The 17,122-nt window shown below is 43.0% G+C and overlaps 1 protein-coding gene across 1 annotated transcript in view; it reads left to right on the plus strand.

Annotated features, from left to right (window-relative positions):
- The window catches only part of LOC139375709 (syntaxin-binding protein 4-like), a 125,909-nt gene extending 111,466 nt beyond the window's left edge, over window positions 1–14,443 (plus strand). The window contains exons 21-22 of the mRNA XM_071117519.1: window positions 12,528–12,585; window positions 14,107–14,443. Coding sequence (XP_070973620.1) covers window positions 12,528–12,585; window positions 14,107–14,254 — 206 coding nt within the window. The 3' untranslated portion in view covers window positions 14,255–14,443. The remainder of the gene's footprint in view (window positions 1–12,527; window positions 12,586–14,106) is intronic.
- Window positions 14,444–17,122: the final 2,679 nt, after the last annotated feature.

Below are 17,122 nucleotides of genomic sequence, written 5' to 3' on the forward strand. Positions count from 1 at the left end.
CAATAAGGGATCATAGCTTTCACCTGGATTCACCTGGTCGGTCTGGAAAAAGTAAACTCAGTGTATATTACCAAACCAAGATAAATGACATAAAACACAATGGAAAAATATTTTTGATTACCTTAAATTATATCATGGGCAGGAAACCCAATTCATCTACATCGTTCATTGACGTTGATGGCTCGTTCATAGCAAAACCTTTTGACATTGCCAATCATTTCAATGTCTATTTCACTAGTAAAGTTGAAAATCTCAGGAGTGAAATGATAACATTAAACAGTGAACCATCCTATTTTTGCATAAAATATCTATACTGAACAACAATATAAATGCAACAATTTCAAAGTTACAGTTCATATAAACAAATCAGTCAATTGAAATAAATAAATTAGGTCCTAATCTATGGATTTCACATGACTGGGAATACAGATATGCATCTATTGGTCACAGATACCTTACAAAAAAAGGTAGGGGTGTGTATCAGAAAACCAGTCAGGATCTGGTGTGACGACCATTTGCCTCATGCAGGGCGACACATCTTATTCACATAGAGTTGATCAGGTCGTTGATTGTGGCCTGTGGAATGTTGTTCCACTCCTCTTCAATTGCTGTGTGAAGTTGCTGGATATTTGCGGGAACTGGAACGCGCTGTCGTACACGTCAATCCAGAGCATCCCAAACATGCTCAATGGGTGACATGCCATAACCCCACTCCTACCAGGGGGCACTCGGTTCACAATGATGACATCATCAAACCGCTCGCCCCCACACGGCGCCATACATGTTGTCTGCGGTTGTGAGGCCGGTTGGACAAAACTGCCAAATTCTCTAAAACGGCGTTGGAGGCAGCTTATGGTAGAGAACGTTACATTATCTGTCAACTGCTCTGATGGACATTCCTGCGAGACATCTGAGACATCTGTGGCATTGTGTTGTAATAAAACGGAACATTTTAGAGTGGCCTGTTATTGTCTCCAGGGTGCACCTGTGTAATGATCATACTGTTTAATCAGCTTGTTGATATGCCACACCGGTCAGGGGGATGGATTATCTTGGCAAAGGAGAAATGCTCAAAAACATATGCAAACAAATTTGTGCACAAAATTTGAGAGAAATAAGCTTTTTATGCATATGGAACATTTCTGGATATTTTATTTCAGCTCATGAAACATGGGATAAACACTTTACATGTTGTGTTGATATTTTTGTTCAGTGTAATAATGAAAGAGAAACTACTGTTTTGAATTTGGCCAAGTCGGCGTGGGAGAGGTGGAAAAACGATTGTTATTTATCAATAAAGATAAGCCACCAGGTATAGACAACCTTGATGGGAAACTACTGAGAATAGTAGCAGATTGTATTGCCACCCCTATCTCTATCCAAAGACTAAAGGAGTGTGTGTGTTGACAGACGTGGAAGGAAGCTAAAGTCATTCCACTGCCTAAAAATAGTAAAGCACCCTTTGCTGGCTCTAACACCCGCCCAATCAGTTTGCTACATGTTCTTAGTAAACTGATGGAGAGAATTGTGTTTGACCAAATACAATGCTATTTTTAGGATAACAAGGAAGGTAACCATTGAGTTTCAGCACGCATACAGAGAAGGGCACTCAACTTGTACTGCACTAAGTAAGATGACAGATGATTGGTTAAAATAAATGGATAATAAGATGATAGTTGGGTTTGTATTGTTAAATTTCAATCCAGCCTTTTATGTGATTATAAATTGTTATTGAAAAAACTCATCAGCTGCCATTACATGGTGAGATTGTTATGTATCTAATAGAATGTTCGTGTTTTTCAATGGAAGCTTCTCTCACATCAGATATGTACAGTGTGGTGTTCCTCAGAGCAGTTGCCTTGGGCCATTACTCTTCTCTATATTTTACAAATTGTTTTCCACTGGTCTTACACAAAGCTAGAACAACTATGTATGCAGATGATTCCACACTCTCCATGTCTTGAGCTCAAAGCCAGTGAGCTCACTGAAATTCTAAATAATAAGTTACAGTCAGTATTAGAATGGGTGATTAGTAATACACTGTTGTATTTGGTTCCAAACATTCTCTAAGATCTAAACCTCAACTGGAGTTGTGCATGTGACCATTGAGTAAGTGGAGGAAGTCATATTTTACCTTCACTTAACTAGGCAAGTCAGTTAAAAACAAATTCTTATTTTCAATGACGGCCTAGGAACAGTGGGGCAGAACGACAGATTTGTACCTTGTCAGCTCGGGGATTCGAACTTGCAACCTTTCGGTTACTAGTCCAATGCTCTAACCACTAGGCTACCCTGCCGCCCCATATTGAGAAAATTGTTGTAAAGATGGGGACTGTACTAGTTGTTAGGTCTCTGGTCTTGTCACATCTTGATTACTGTCCATTAATATGGTCAAGTGCAGCATGCAAAACCGAGCAGCACGCCTTGCCCTTAACTGCACACACAGAACTTGCATGCCAGTCGTTCCTGGTTGACGGTTGATGAGAAATAAACTGCTTTCCTTCTAGTTTTTATGAGAAATATTACTGTGATGAACATTTGATTGTCTACATAATCAAATAACGTACAGCTCAGACACCCAGACATGCCACCAGGGGTCTCTTCACAGTCCCCAAGTCCAAAACGAATTCACAGCAACACACCATATTATACAGAGCCATGATCGAATTGAACTCCCATCTCCAATTACTCAGGCATACAGCAAAAATCCCTTCAGAAGTTGATAAAATAACATCCCATGGCACAATAGAGACTGTGAAATGACACAGACACACTATCACACTCTAACACACACACAATCTACACACACATTCTTTAGTTGCATTGTTTGTATATCGTTGTATTTTAAATGTATGTGACTGTCCTTGTCTATCAATCTATCAGTATTTGGTTACTTGATGTAGTTTGTGTTTTTTGTGAGCCCAGGAAGAATATCTGCTGCTTTGGCAAATAAACCAAATACCAAAACCCTCTCTTTTCTGTCTTTTGTTCCAAAATGTGAGTGTTTTTTTAAATACATTGGATAAAAATACAGACAGTGCTTCAAAATGGCATACCATATACTGTACTTGGATGAATAATGGAAGTAATGCTGGTTTAAAAGTTGATCAATGTATAATCCCATTTAGGAGAATTTGTACACTTGCGCTACATTGATCCTTAGGAAACATACACTTAAAAAACAAATTATTTCACCAAATTGCAAAAAATGGATTCTCTGATCGTTATTTCACCAAGTTCCACCATTTAGGCAAACCATTAACAATATCACATATCCTATTATTGTATAATAAAGATGACCTTATTATTTTAAATTATGAAGCTTATCGTAGTACCCCAGAAAGTGACCTGGTGCGTCCATAGCGTTCTATATCTAGTCTCTGTTGTGAAGCGTACATGAGGTGATGAAGTTAAACTTGTATGCAATTCACAACTAAATGTTTGCCATCAGATATCTTTTAATGATTTTCTGCCAGAAGTCAAAGAGCTTTGGATGAGTTATCTGTACAGCTGCCATGTTTTCCCTGTGCTTCCTACTAGGGTTTTTTTTCTCCTCTGTTCTTCTCCCCTCTGCTCTCTGTACACATGCTGCTCTTCCTTCAGAAAAGCATGCACCAACAATTTGTTCATTTGCACAATTTCTCTTGGTCACTTTCATTTGTAAATGTCCACACTCACCAAAAATTACATTCGGTAACTACTAGCTATGCTTGCATAACTTTGAGCTGGATCTGCCTGTCTTTGCAATTAGTTTACGTAGATGGAACTAGATTTTCACACTTTTGAATAAAATGGATCATCTTGAAACCTGTAACAGTGTCTGCGGTCTCTTGACACAGGGGCCACCCAAAGGGGTTAGGGGTATAGAGTTGGACTAGTAGAATGTATATTCCCATTCCAAACAACATTCCATATGTGGGTACACCGGTGGCCATGTTGGATGTACCATTTGGAATGTTCGGTCAATTGATGCTTCTGACATCCTCACTCAGAATTCAGTGCTGTGTTCTGTGTTCTACACCTGCAACGATGTCTGGATTGTGAGAAATCCAGTGGATCTATTAGTTCTGATTCTATGGTTACAGTCGACCTTTCACGAAAATATCATCCTGTCCCGCTTACTGTGAACAAAAAGTGTTATTTTACAGTAAGTATCGCAATCGCTGTACATGGCACAATAAACACAATGCACATATTTGGCAACGACGATAGTTCACACCCTCGGAAACAGAAAAACATGATATTGGTCAGAAAATCTCTTTGTGTCCCTCAATGTACAATGTGTATATTAGTGATACATTTCACAGACTGGGTTTCACTCTGTTAATTCAATGTTGACAGGCAGGGCCCGGGGATAAGCAGTTTGGTCTCAGGTTTTAGTGAACACATCAGTCACAGAAAATAAAGTATCCAATGATCTTGAACTGATCTGAATTGATTTGAACTGATTGAACTTGGCTTGACATGCCAAATAATCAGTTTGGAACATTACACAGTGTATATTTCAGAAATACTTCCAAGGCTTTCTGGTTCTGTATCTGGTTCTAACGTGAGTCCCTCGTGACCAGAGTCTGAGTCCTAGCCCTGGCCTCGGAGAGAGAAGTGAGAAGGGGTCTTACCATGTGAACCACAGAGGGCTCAATGCCAGCTTTGTTCCTCAATTTGTCCTTTTCCCCACATCCTGGGGCAGTGGACTGAATTCAACCGAGTGTTTCTGATAAATGAAAAGCATTAAATAAAGCGTTTTAAGCTGCTTACAACAATCCCCGCAAGGACATCATATAGAGGGAGATTCAGATATAAAATAAAGGGGAGAGGAAGAGATAGGTGGACAGGGAAATGAGGGAGGGGAAATGATCAATGGAGCATCATTGTGCTAGGGTCAGACCAAGGAGTTAATTGTGGTGTGTGTAGATAGAATCAAAGTGTCTGTAAATTCATAATTCATTGAATGCTTAATTCAATATTACAGCTAATAACCCTTCTGGCTCCCCTTACCAATCCCCAGTCCCTCTGCCCCCTGCTCCAACTTCACTCCTTCCCCTCCTCAGTTTACCAATCCCCAGTCCCTCTGCCCCCTGCTCCAACTTCACTCCTTCCCCTCCTCCCCTTACCAATCCCCAGTCCCTCTGCCCCCTGCTCCAACTTCACTCCTTCCCCTCCTCAGTTTACCAATCCCCAGTCCCTCTGCCCCCTGCTCCAGCTTCACTCCTTCCCTTCCTCAGTTTACCAATCCCCAGTCCCTCTGCCCCCTGCTCCAACTTCACTCCTTCCCCTCCTCAGTTTACCAATCCCCAGTCCCTCTGCCCCCTGCTCCAACTTCACTCCTTCCCCTCCTCAGTTTACCAATCCCCAGTCCCTCTGCCCCCTGCTCCAACTTCACTCCTTCTCCTCCTCAGTTTACCAATCCCCAGTCCCTCTGCCCCCTGCTCCAACTTCACTCCTTCCCCTCCTCCCCTTACCAATCCCCAGTCCCTCTGCCCCCTGCTCCAACTTCACTCCTTCCCCTCCTCAGTTTACCAATCCCCAGTCCCTCTGCCCCCTGCTCCAGCTTCACTCCTTCCCTTCCTCAGTTTACCAATCCCCAGTCCCTCTGCCCCCTGCTCCAACTTCACTCCTTCCCCTCCTCAGTTTACCAATCCCCAGTCCCTCTGCCCCCTGCTCCAACTTCACTCCTTCCCCTCCTCAGTTTACCAATCCCCAGTCCCTCTGCCCCCTGCTCCAACTTCACTCCTTCTCCTCCTCAGTTTACCAATCCCCAGTCCCTCTGCCCCCTGCTCCAACTTCACTCCTTCCCCTCCTCCCCTTACCAATCCCCAGTCCCTCTGCCCCCTGCTCCAACTTCACTCCTTCCCCTCCTCAGTTTACCAATCCCCAGTCCCTCTGCCCCCTGCTCCAACTTCACTCCTTCCCCTCCTCAGTTTACCAATCCCCAGTCCCTCTGCCCGCTGCTCCAACTTCACTCCTTCCCCTCCTCAGTTTACCAATCCGCAGTCCCTCTGCCCCCTACTCCAACTTCACTCCTTCCCCTCCTCAGTTTACCAATCCCCATTCCCTCTGCCCCCTGCTCCAACTTCACTCCTTCCCCTCCTCAGTTTACAAATCCCCAGTCCCTCTGCCCCCTGCTCCAACTTCACTCCTTCCCCTCCTCAGTTTACCAATCCCCAGTCCCTCTGCCCCCTGCTCCAACTTCAGTCCTTCCCCTCCTCAGTTTACCAATCCCCAGTCCCTCTGCCCCCTGCTCCAACTTCAGTCCTTCCCCTCCTCAGTTTACCAATCCCCAGTCCCTCTGCCCCCTGCTCCAACTTCACTCCTTCCCCTCCTCAGTTTACCAATCCCCAATCAGCTAGGCCTAATTGCCATCCCTTTCTCTCTGCTTCAGCCCTACATAGTTCCTCTCCTCCACCACCCTGGTGTCACTGTGGTCTCACGTGGCTCACCGTGCTCTGGCTAACCCTGGCTAACACTCCACAGGTGGCATGGCCCAGCATGGGCCTGAATAATGTGCTGCTCCAGAAGAATATGAACAGCTGTCACACATAATAAGCTAGAATACACACACACTTAGCATCACCGGACGAGAATGATGAAAACGTCAGCATCCCCTGCCCTCCTCGGTCACGCTATTTATTTATTTTACCTTTATTTAACTAGGAATGTCAGTTAAGAACAAATTCTTATTTCTGATGACGGCCTGGGATTAAAAAATATATATAAACTGAGCATAAAAATAAACGTCATTTTTTCAGGACCCTGTCTTTCAAAGATAATTTGTAAAAATCCAAATATCTTCACAGATCCTCATTGTAAAGATTTAAACACTGTTTCCCATGCTTCAATGAACCATAAACAATTAATGAACATGCACCTGTGGAACGGTCGTTAAGACACTAACAGCTTACAGACGGTAGGCAATTAAGGTCACAGTTATGAAAACTAAGGACACTAAAGAGGCCTTTCTACTGACTCTGAAAAACAACAAAAGAAAGATGCCCAGGGTCCCTGCTCATCTGTGTGGACGTGCCTTAGGCATGCTGCAAGGAGGCATTAGGACTGCAGATGTGACCAGGGCAATAAATTGCAATGTCCGTACTGTGAGACGCCTAAGACAGCACTACAGGGAGACAGGACGGACAGCTGATTGTCCTCGCAGTGGCAGACCACGTGTAACAACACCTGCACAGGATCGGTACATCCGAACATCACACCTGCGGGACAGGTACAGGATGGCAACAATAACTGCCCGAGGAACGCACAATCCCTCCATCAGTGCTCAGACTGTCCGCAATAGGCTGAGAGAGGCTGGACTGAGGGCTTGTAGGCCTGTTGTAAGGCAGGTCCTCACCAGACATCACCGGAAACAACATCGCCTATGGGCACAAACCCACCGTTGCTGGACCAGACAGGACTGGCAAAAAGTGCTTCACTGACAAGTCGCGGTTTTGTCTCACCAGGGGTGATTATCGTCGAAGGAATGAGCATTACACAGAGGCCTGTACTCTGGAGCGGGATCAATTTGGAGGTGGAGGGTCCGTCATGGTCTGGGGCGATGTGTCACAGCATCATCGTACTGAGCTTGTTGTCATTGCAGGCATTCTCAACGCTGTGCGTTACAGGGAAGACATCCTCCATCATGTGGTACCCTTTCCTGCAGGCTCATCCTGACATGACCCTCGAGCATGACAATGCCACCAGCCATACTGCTCGTTCTGTGCATGATTTCCTGAAAGTCAGGAATGTCAGTGTTCTGCTATGGCCAGCGAAGATCCCGGCTCTCAATCCCATTGACCACGTCTGCGACCTGCTGGATTGGAGACTGAGGGCTAAGGTCATTCCCCACAGAAATGTCTGGGAACTTGCAGGTGCCTTGGTGGAAGAGTGGGGTAACATCTCACAGCAAGAATCTGATGCAGTCCATGAGGAGGAGATGCAGTCCATGAGGAGGAGATGCACTGCAGTACTTAATGCAGCTGGTGGCCACACCAGATACTGACTGTTACTTTTGATTTTGATCCCCCCTTTGTTCAGGGACACATTATTCCATTTCTGTTAGTCACATGTCTGTGGAACTTGTTCAGTTTATGTCTCAGTTGTTGAATCTTGTTATGTTCATACAAATATTTACACATGTTAAGTTTGCTGAAAATAAACGCATTTGACAGTGAGAGGACGTTTCTGTTACGTCACATGTTTGGCTGAGTTTCATATTGTTATGACAAACATAGTTTGCATAACAACAAGTTTGCTGAAAATAAACGCATTTGACAGTGAGAGGACGTTTCTTTTTTTTGCTGAGTTTATATTGGACAAAACACATAACAACAAGAGAGACACCACAACACTACATAAAGAGAGACCTAAGACAACAACATATCATGGCAGAAACACATGACAACACAACATGGTAGCAACATAATATAACAACAACATGGTAGCAACACAACATGGCAGCAGCACAAAACATGGGACAAACATTATTGGGCACAGACAACAACATATCATGGCAGAAACACATGACAACACAACATGGTAGCAACATAATATAACAACAACATGGTAGCAACATAATATAACAACAACATGGTAGCAACACAACATGGCAGCAGCACAAAACATGGGACAAACATTATTGGGCACAGACAACAACACAAAGGACAAAAGTTTGACTGTCCTTGTGTGGACTAAAATCCTATTTTCCCTAACCCTAAACCTAACCCTAAACCTAACCCCTAAGCCTAAAATAGCATTTTTCTTTGTGGGGACCGCCAAAATGTCCCTACTTGTCAGAATTTTCCTTGTTTTACTAGTCCTGGATGACTTCTGGTCCCCACAAGGATTGTAAAACCAAAAACACACACACATATTTGTGACTTTTTTCCAAAAGTTGGGCATATTACGGACGTCACTACTTCAGAGGAGAGGCATTTGAACATATTTAAATACAGTCAAAAGTTTGGAGAGACCTACTCATTCAAGGGTTTTTCTTTCTTTTTTACTTTTCTACATTGTAGAATAATAGTGAAGACATCAAAAAATATGAAATAACACATATGGAATTATGTAGTAACCAAAAAAGTGTAACCAAAAAAACCAAGAGTATGCCTGTCATCAAGGCAAAGGGTGGCTACTTTGAAAAATCTCAAATATAAAATATGTTTTGATTTGTTTAACTCTTTTTTTGGTTACTACATGATTCCATATGTATTATTTTGTAATTTTGATGTCTCCACAATTATTCTACAATGTAGAAATAGTGCAAATAAAGAAAAACCCTGTAATGAGTAGGTGTGTCAAAAATGTTGACTCGTACTGTATGTTTACATTGGATAAACAAAAGTGAAATAAACAGTAAAAAGTGAACAGTAAATATTACACTCACACAAGTTCCAGAAGAAAAATAAATGTCAAATGTCATATGTACAGTGTTGTAACGATGTGCAAGTAGTTAAAGGGGAAAAAAAGGAAAAAATAAATAAACCTAAATATGAGTTGTATTTACAGCGAAGCTTGTTCTTCACTAGTTGCCCTTTTCTTTGTGGCAACAGGTCACACATCTTGCTGATGTGATTGTGGTATTTCACCCAATATATATATGGGAGTTCATCAAAATTGGATTTGTTTTTCTAATTCTTTGTGGGTCTGTGTAATCTGAGGGGAAATATGTGTCTCTTATATGGTCATACGTTTGGCAGGAGGTTAGGAAGTGCAGCTCAGTTTCCACCTCATTATGTGGGCAGTGTGCACATATCCTGTCTTCTCTTGAGAGCCAGGTCTGCCTATGGCAACCTTTCTCAATAGCAGGGTATGCTCACTGAGTCTGTAAGCTTCCTTAATTTTGGGTTAGTCACAGTGGCCAGGTATTCTGCCACGGTGACAGTCTCTGTTTAGGGTCAAATAGCATTCTAGTTTGCTCTGTTTTTTTGTTAATTCTTTTCAATGTGTCAAGTAATTATCTTTTTGTTTTCTCATGATTTGGTTGGGTCTAATTGTGTTGCTGTCCTGGTGCTCTGTGGGGTCTGTTTGTGTATGTGAACATTGCCCCAGGACCAGCTTGCTTAGGGGACTCTTCTTCATCTTTCTGTAGGTGACGGCTTTGTTATGGACGGTTTGGGAATCACATCCTTTTAGGTGGTTCTAGAATATAACAGCGCTTTCCTGGATTTTTATAGTTAGCGAGTATCGGCCTAATTCTGCTCTGCATGCATTATTTGGCTTTTTACATTGTACGCATACTGTAGGATATTTTTGCAGAATTCTGCATGCAGAGTCTCAATTTGGTGTTTGTCCCATTTTGTGAATTATTGGTTGGTAAGCGGACCAACACAGTATTTTTTTCCAGATCGTAATTGGTATGTCAAATTTTATGTTCCTTTTGATTGCATAGAAGGCCTTTTTTGCCTTGTCTCTCAGATCATTCACAACTTTGTGGAAGTTACCTGTGGCGCTGATGTTTAGGCCGAGGTTTGTATAGTTTTTTGTGTGCTCTAGGGCAACGGTGTCTAGATGGAATTTGTATTTGTGGTCCTGGCAACTGGACCTTTTTTGGAACACCATTATTTTAGTCTAACTGAAATTTACCGATCATGGCCCAGGTCTGACAGAATCTGTGCAGAAGATCTAGGTGCTGCTGTAGGCCCTCCTTGGTTGGGGACAGAAGCACCAGATCATCAGCAAACAGTATACGTGTGAGATTCTAGTAGGGTGAGGCTGGGTGCTGCAGACTGTTCTAGTGCCCTCGCCAATTCGTTGATACAGTTGACGTCGGAAGTTTACATACACCGTAGCCAAATATATTTAAACTCAGTTTTTCACAATTCCTGATTTTTAATCCTAGTAAAAATGACTTGTCTTAGGTCAGTTAGGATCACCACTTTATTTTAAGAATGTGAAATGTCAGATTATTAGTAGCGAGAATGATTTATTTCAGCTTTTATTTTTTTCATCACATTCCCAGTGGGTCAGAAGTTTACATACACTCAATTAGTATTTGCTAGCATTGCCTTTAAATTGTTTAACTTGGGTCAAACGTTTCGGGTAGCCTTCCACAAGCTTCCCACAATAAGTTGGGTGTATTTTGGCCCATTCCTCCAGACAGAGCTGGTGTAACTGAGTCAGGCAACTCCAATACCTTGACTTTGTTGTCCTTAAGCCATTTTGCCACAACTTTGGAAGTATACTTGCAGTCATTGTCCATTTGGAAGACCCATTTGCAACCAAGCTTTAACTTCCTGACTGATGTCTTGAGATGTTGCTTTAATAGTTATTGGGGTCAAATTTGTCTCCACTTTTGTGTATTAGGGTTATCAGTCCTTGGTTCCAAATATTGGGGAAGATGCCAGAGGTAAGGATGGTGTTAAAGAGTTTAAGTATAGCCAATTGGAGTTTTTGTTCTGTATATTTGATCATTTCATATAGTATACCATCAACACCACATGCCTTGTTGGGTTGGAGGATTTGTATTTCATCCTGTAGTTCATTCAATGTAATTGGATAATCCAATGGGTTCTGATAGTCTTTAATTGCTGATTTTTTAGATTTGTAATTGATCATGTATATGTTTTTGCTGTTTGTTATTTGTTTTAGAGCTAAAAAGGTTTATCCACAGATCTCAGTTTTGTATAGACAACACTTTGTGTTGTTGTTTGTTTAGTGTTTTCCAATTTTCCCAGAAGTGGTTTGATTCTATGGATTCTTCAGTTATATTGAGCTGATTCTGACGTGCTGTTCCTTCTTTTTCCGTAGTGTATTTCTGTATTGTTTTAGTGATTCACCATAGTGAAGGCGTAGGCTCAGGTTTTCTGGATCTCATCGTTTTTGGTTGGATAGGTTTCTCAATTTCGTTCCTAGGTTTTTGCATTCTTCTTCAAACTATTTGTCATTTTTGTTAATTTTCATAGGTTGTCTGCTTTAACTATGTTGATTTGATAGCATAAACCTACCAAAAAACAACTAGGCAACAACAAATTCAATCCCTTTTAGACAACTTCCTGGACAAAACATTTCACTGTAATAGTGAAGGTGTAACTATGGCAGTAGAAAGCCTAAACAGGATATTTGACTTTTCAGCTTTGCACTACATTCCTTCCATCTATAGCATTTCATAATATTATGCAGTTCCTTTGGCTTTGATGCCTCATGATTGAGTATTGCTCGGTTCAGGTAGACTGTGATTTTGCTGTGATCTATTAGGTGTGTTTGTGGGCTGACTGTGAACGCTCTGAGAGACTCTGGGTTGAGGTCAGTGATTAAGTAATCTACAGTACTACTGTCAAACAATGAGCTGTAGGTGTAACTACCATAGGAGTCCCCTCGAAGCCTACCATTGACTATGTACAGACCCAGCGTACGACAGAGCTGCAGGAGTTGTGACCCATTTTTGTTGGTTGTTTTGTCATATATGTGTCATATTTGGGAGGAAATACTGTCACCTCCAGGTAGGTATTTGTACCCCTGTGTGCTGAGAGTGTCAGGTTATTTCTCTCTCTCTCTCTCTCTGTCGCTCTCTTTCTCTTTCTCTCTTTTTCTAGATCTTCCATATGGATGGGAAGAGGCCTACACTGCAGAAGGAGTCAAATACTTCATCAAGTAAGTCAATGGCAGCCTTTGACTGTTTCTGTCTTTATAGTCGGAAGGTCTGGTTCTGTAAGTGTGGGCCTCAGTGGTGGACTGGCAGATGATGTGGGCTTGTTTATAAGGTCATAAGCCTGGAGCGGTTATGTTTGGAGGAAAAAGGGGGAGGTTTGCAAGCCGAGAACACCGTCCCAACCGTGAAGCATGGGGGTGGCAGCATCATGTTGTGGGTGTTCTTTGCTGCAAGAGGATCTGGTGCACTTCACAAAATAGATGGCGTCATGAGGGAGGAAAATTCTGTGGATATATTAAAGAAACATCTCAAGACATCAGTCAGGAAGTTAAAGCTTGGTTGCAAATGGGTCTTCTAAATGGACAATGACCCCAAGCATACTTCCAACGTTGTGGCAAAATGGCTTAAGGGCAACAAAGTCAGGGTATTGGAGTTGCCTGACTCAGTTACACCAACAAGCCCACATCATCTGCCAGTCCGCCACTGAGCCACACGCTTACAGAACCAACCTGTCAATGTTGTGCCAAGTTTCCACAAAGTCCCACATCCCTTTTTCTATTCCATTAATTAAAACTTCCACTACTTCTCGACTATACAGACAGAACCAGTACTTCTCGACTATACAGACAGAACCAGTACTTCTCGACTATACAGACAGAACCAGTACTTCTCGACTATACAGACAGAACCAGTACTTCTCGACTATACAGACAGAACCAGTACTTCTCGACTATACAGATAGAACCAGTACTTCTCGACTATACAGACAGAACCAGTACTTCTCGACTATACAGACAGAACCAGTACTTCTCGACTATACAGACAGAACCAGTACTTCTCGACTATACGGACAGAACCAGTACTTCTCGACTATACAGACAGAACCAGTACTTCTCGACTATACAGACAGAACCAGTACTTCTCGACTATACAGACAGAACCAGTACTTCTCGACTATACAGACAGAACCAGTACTTCTCGACTATACAGACAGAACCAGTACTTCTCGACTATACGGACAGAACCAGTACTTCTCGACTATACAGACAGAACCAGTACTTCTCGACTATACGGACAGAAACAGTCAAAGGCTGCCGTTGAGCGGCGACTCCTGTAAACCACAGAATAGACTCAACCCAACATATCTGCTTTGATCGCAGTCTTACACACAGTCTTAGCCATGCTGGCTGTCGAGTAAATGAAAGATGTGCAGGGAGTCCCAGGGTGTGTCTTATTGTTGTTGATGACTGAATGAAAGATGTGCAGGGAGTCCCAGGGTGTGTCTTATTGTTGTTGATGACTAAATTAAATATGTGCAGGGAATCCCTGAGTGTGTTGTTTTGTGCTTGATGACTAAATGAAAGACTAGTAAGTAATGAGGTGACCACATGTTCTGGTAATTTAGGGTTAGAAGCACATAAACGTTAAGGAAGTTGATCCATTCAATGGAAGAGGGATCAGAGGTTCAGGGGTGATGACCTGAGAGTGATGTGTTGCTCTGTCTTATTTTTGTCTCGTGCCAGTCATGTGACGCAGACGACATCGTGGACCCATCCGGTGACCTGCAGCCTGGCTCTGGGGTTGGGGCTGTCCGAGAGAGAGGGGGAGGTATCAGCCGATGGACAGGAAGACAACACAGCCACCCCCAGCCCCGACCACACCAAGACTTAGACCTGGGACAGTTCCATAGGATATAACATTGCAGAATCTTTAGATAAACGTGTATTGAATAGACTAGATATTGTATGTCTTGGAGTTGGATAATAGAGAGGCCTCGCAGGCAGCTCTGTATATAACATTTCTATCTGAACGTTCTGTCGCGTTGCTCTTCCCCAAGAGAAGAAAAAACACCAGGCATTAGCGTAAATAGGATTTTGAATGGGAATCAATTGTTTGGTCCCCAGAGAGATAGTAAAACAAACATGTGTGTGTTGTGTGTGTGTGTCCAAGCCAATATCGACCGTGCCCCAGGCTGGGAGTATTGATTTTCCCTCTCTAGCATGTGTGGTTAAATATATCCCCTTCCTCTGGAAACACCAATCACATGACACACACACACACACACCCACACACCCTCTCTCTTTCTCGTTCTCTCTCTCGTTCAAAGTTCTGTGTTCCATAGAGCCGTGATGACGAGCAGTATCAGCGATGTTGATACCGTCTCTCCACAGCTCCATAGTTCCATAGTGACAGTGTTCCATACACTCTTAGAAAAAATGGTTCCAAAAGGGTTCTTTGGCTGTCCTCGTAGAGAACCCTTTTTGCTTCCAGGTAGAAGCCTCTGTGGAAAGGGTTCTACATGGAACCTAAAAGGGTTCTTCAAAGGGTTCTCCTATGGGGACAGCCAAATAACCCTTTATTTTCTAGATAGCACCTTTTTGTGTAGTGTAGTGACAGTGTTCCATAGCGACAGTGTTCCAGCTACTGACTGACTGGCTGGCTGGCTGGCTGGCTGGCTGACTAGCTGACTGGCTGACTGGGCACGTTTGAGTGTTAAGCCGAAAGTAGCCGTCTGTAGATGGAAGCCAGCGAGTAAAGTCGGGAGAGGTACATATGCACTGACAGCAAGTCGGCCAACTTCTGCTGTTTCTAGGAAGCGCAACAATGTCAGACATGACGTTCACCTTTGCTATTGCCAATGAAGTGGATGCTATCGAATTCACTTCGATTCCACTTCTCCTACACAAAGATGAACACGATCAACATGGTCCAAGGAATGAATATCTTGACGATAAGGACATTAGATACCAGCCCAATCTCTTTATAACATTCACAATACTTGTTTTGTATTTGTGTGATGGTTCAGTAAAATATAAATGTTTTATTGTCACATACACCGTAGGCTACTAGAATGAGAACATAGAGGTGTTTTTGCAGTATATTGGATATGCTCTGTTGTTGCCTATGTACCTTCCTCATTATTATTTGTGTTTGTGCAACATAAGAGATGTGAGAGATGAGATTGTGATTAAATGAAGTCCACAAAGATTCTTACTGTCTGCAGTGTATTTATCTCATTCTCAACCTGTATGTTGCTTTTGTCAGTAAGCATGATGAACATTTATATATATATATATATTTTAAACTTTTATTTAACTATGCAAGTCAGTTAAGAACAAATTCTTATTTTCAATGACGGCCTAGGAACAGTGGGTTAACTGCCTTGTTCAAGGGCAGAACGACAGACTTTTACCTTGTCAGCTCAGGGATTCGATCTTGCAACCTTTCGGTTAACTAGGCCAACACTCTAACCACTAGGCTACGCTGCCACCCCAGGAACAGAATTTGATTCAATCACATGACGAAAAAGATTAGACTATACATGTAAATCAGTTCACATAAGTTAATGGGTAAACAGTATGCCAAGCTGTCAAATGCACTTGGTATTGACCCCCGACATGTCTGGGGTTCTTGCTCATGAAGGGACACAGAACAAGTCCCTAAAATTGCCAGTGTAGAAAAACCCAGGTCTAGTCAACAATTTGTATTACATTTTATTCACACTTAATAGACAATAAGCACATTTGAATTTGTTTGTGACAACAATATTACAGACAAGACTAATTGTAGGCTATGATATGGGACACAACATTACAGTAACATCTAAATAAATACATTAGCTATATTGTCTCAAATTAGATATTTCATTTATTTATGTTAAACATTTGGATCACATGTAAGGTGGTGACAAATGTTGATCAAGTCTTGACAAAAGTGATCTGCTCGAACACACCCACTGACTGGGTGACTGACTGGGTGACTGACTGACTGACTGACTGGGTGACTGACTGGGTGACTGACTGACTGACTGGGTGACTGACTGGGTGACTGACTGACTGACTGGGTGACTGACTGACTGACTGGGTGACTGACTGGGTGACTGACTGACTGACTGGGTGACTGACTGGGTGACTGACTGACTGACTGACTGACTGGGTGACTGACTGACTGACTGGGTGACTGACTGACTTACTGACTGGATGACTGACTGACTGGGTGGGTGACTGACTGACTGGGTGACTGACTGACTAGGTGGGTGACTGGGTGACTGACTGACTGACTGACTGGCTGGCTGGCTGACTGACTGACTGGGTGACTAACTGACTGACTGGGTGACGGACTGACTGGGTGACTGACTGGGCGCCGGACTGACTGGGTGACTGACTGACTGACTGACTGACTGGGTGACGGACTGACTGGGTGACTGACTGGGTGACAGACTGACTGGGTGACTGACTGACTGGGTGGGTGACTGACTGACTGACTGGGTGACTGACTGACTGGGTGACTGACTGGGTGACTGACTGACTGACTGACTGGGTGACTGACTGACTGACTGGGTGACGGACTGACTGGGTGACTGACTGACTGGGTGGGTGACTGACTGACTGGGTGGCTGGGTCACTGACTGACTGACTGACTGACTGACTGGGTGACTGACTGACTGACTGACTGACTGGGTGACTGACTGGGTGACTGACTGACTGACTGACTGGCTGACGGACTGGCTGATGGACTGGCTCATTTGATTTGATTTGA

Source organism: Oncorhynchus clarkii, chromosome 20, assembly GCF_045791955.1.
Source record: "Oncorhynchus clarkii lewisi isolate Uvic-CL-2024 chromosome 20, UVic_Ocla_1.0, whole genome shotgun sequence".
Classification (NCBI taxonomy): domain Eukaryota; kingdom Metazoa; phylum Chordata; class Actinopteri; order Salmoniformes; family Salmonidae; genus Oncorhynchus; species Oncorhynchus clarkii.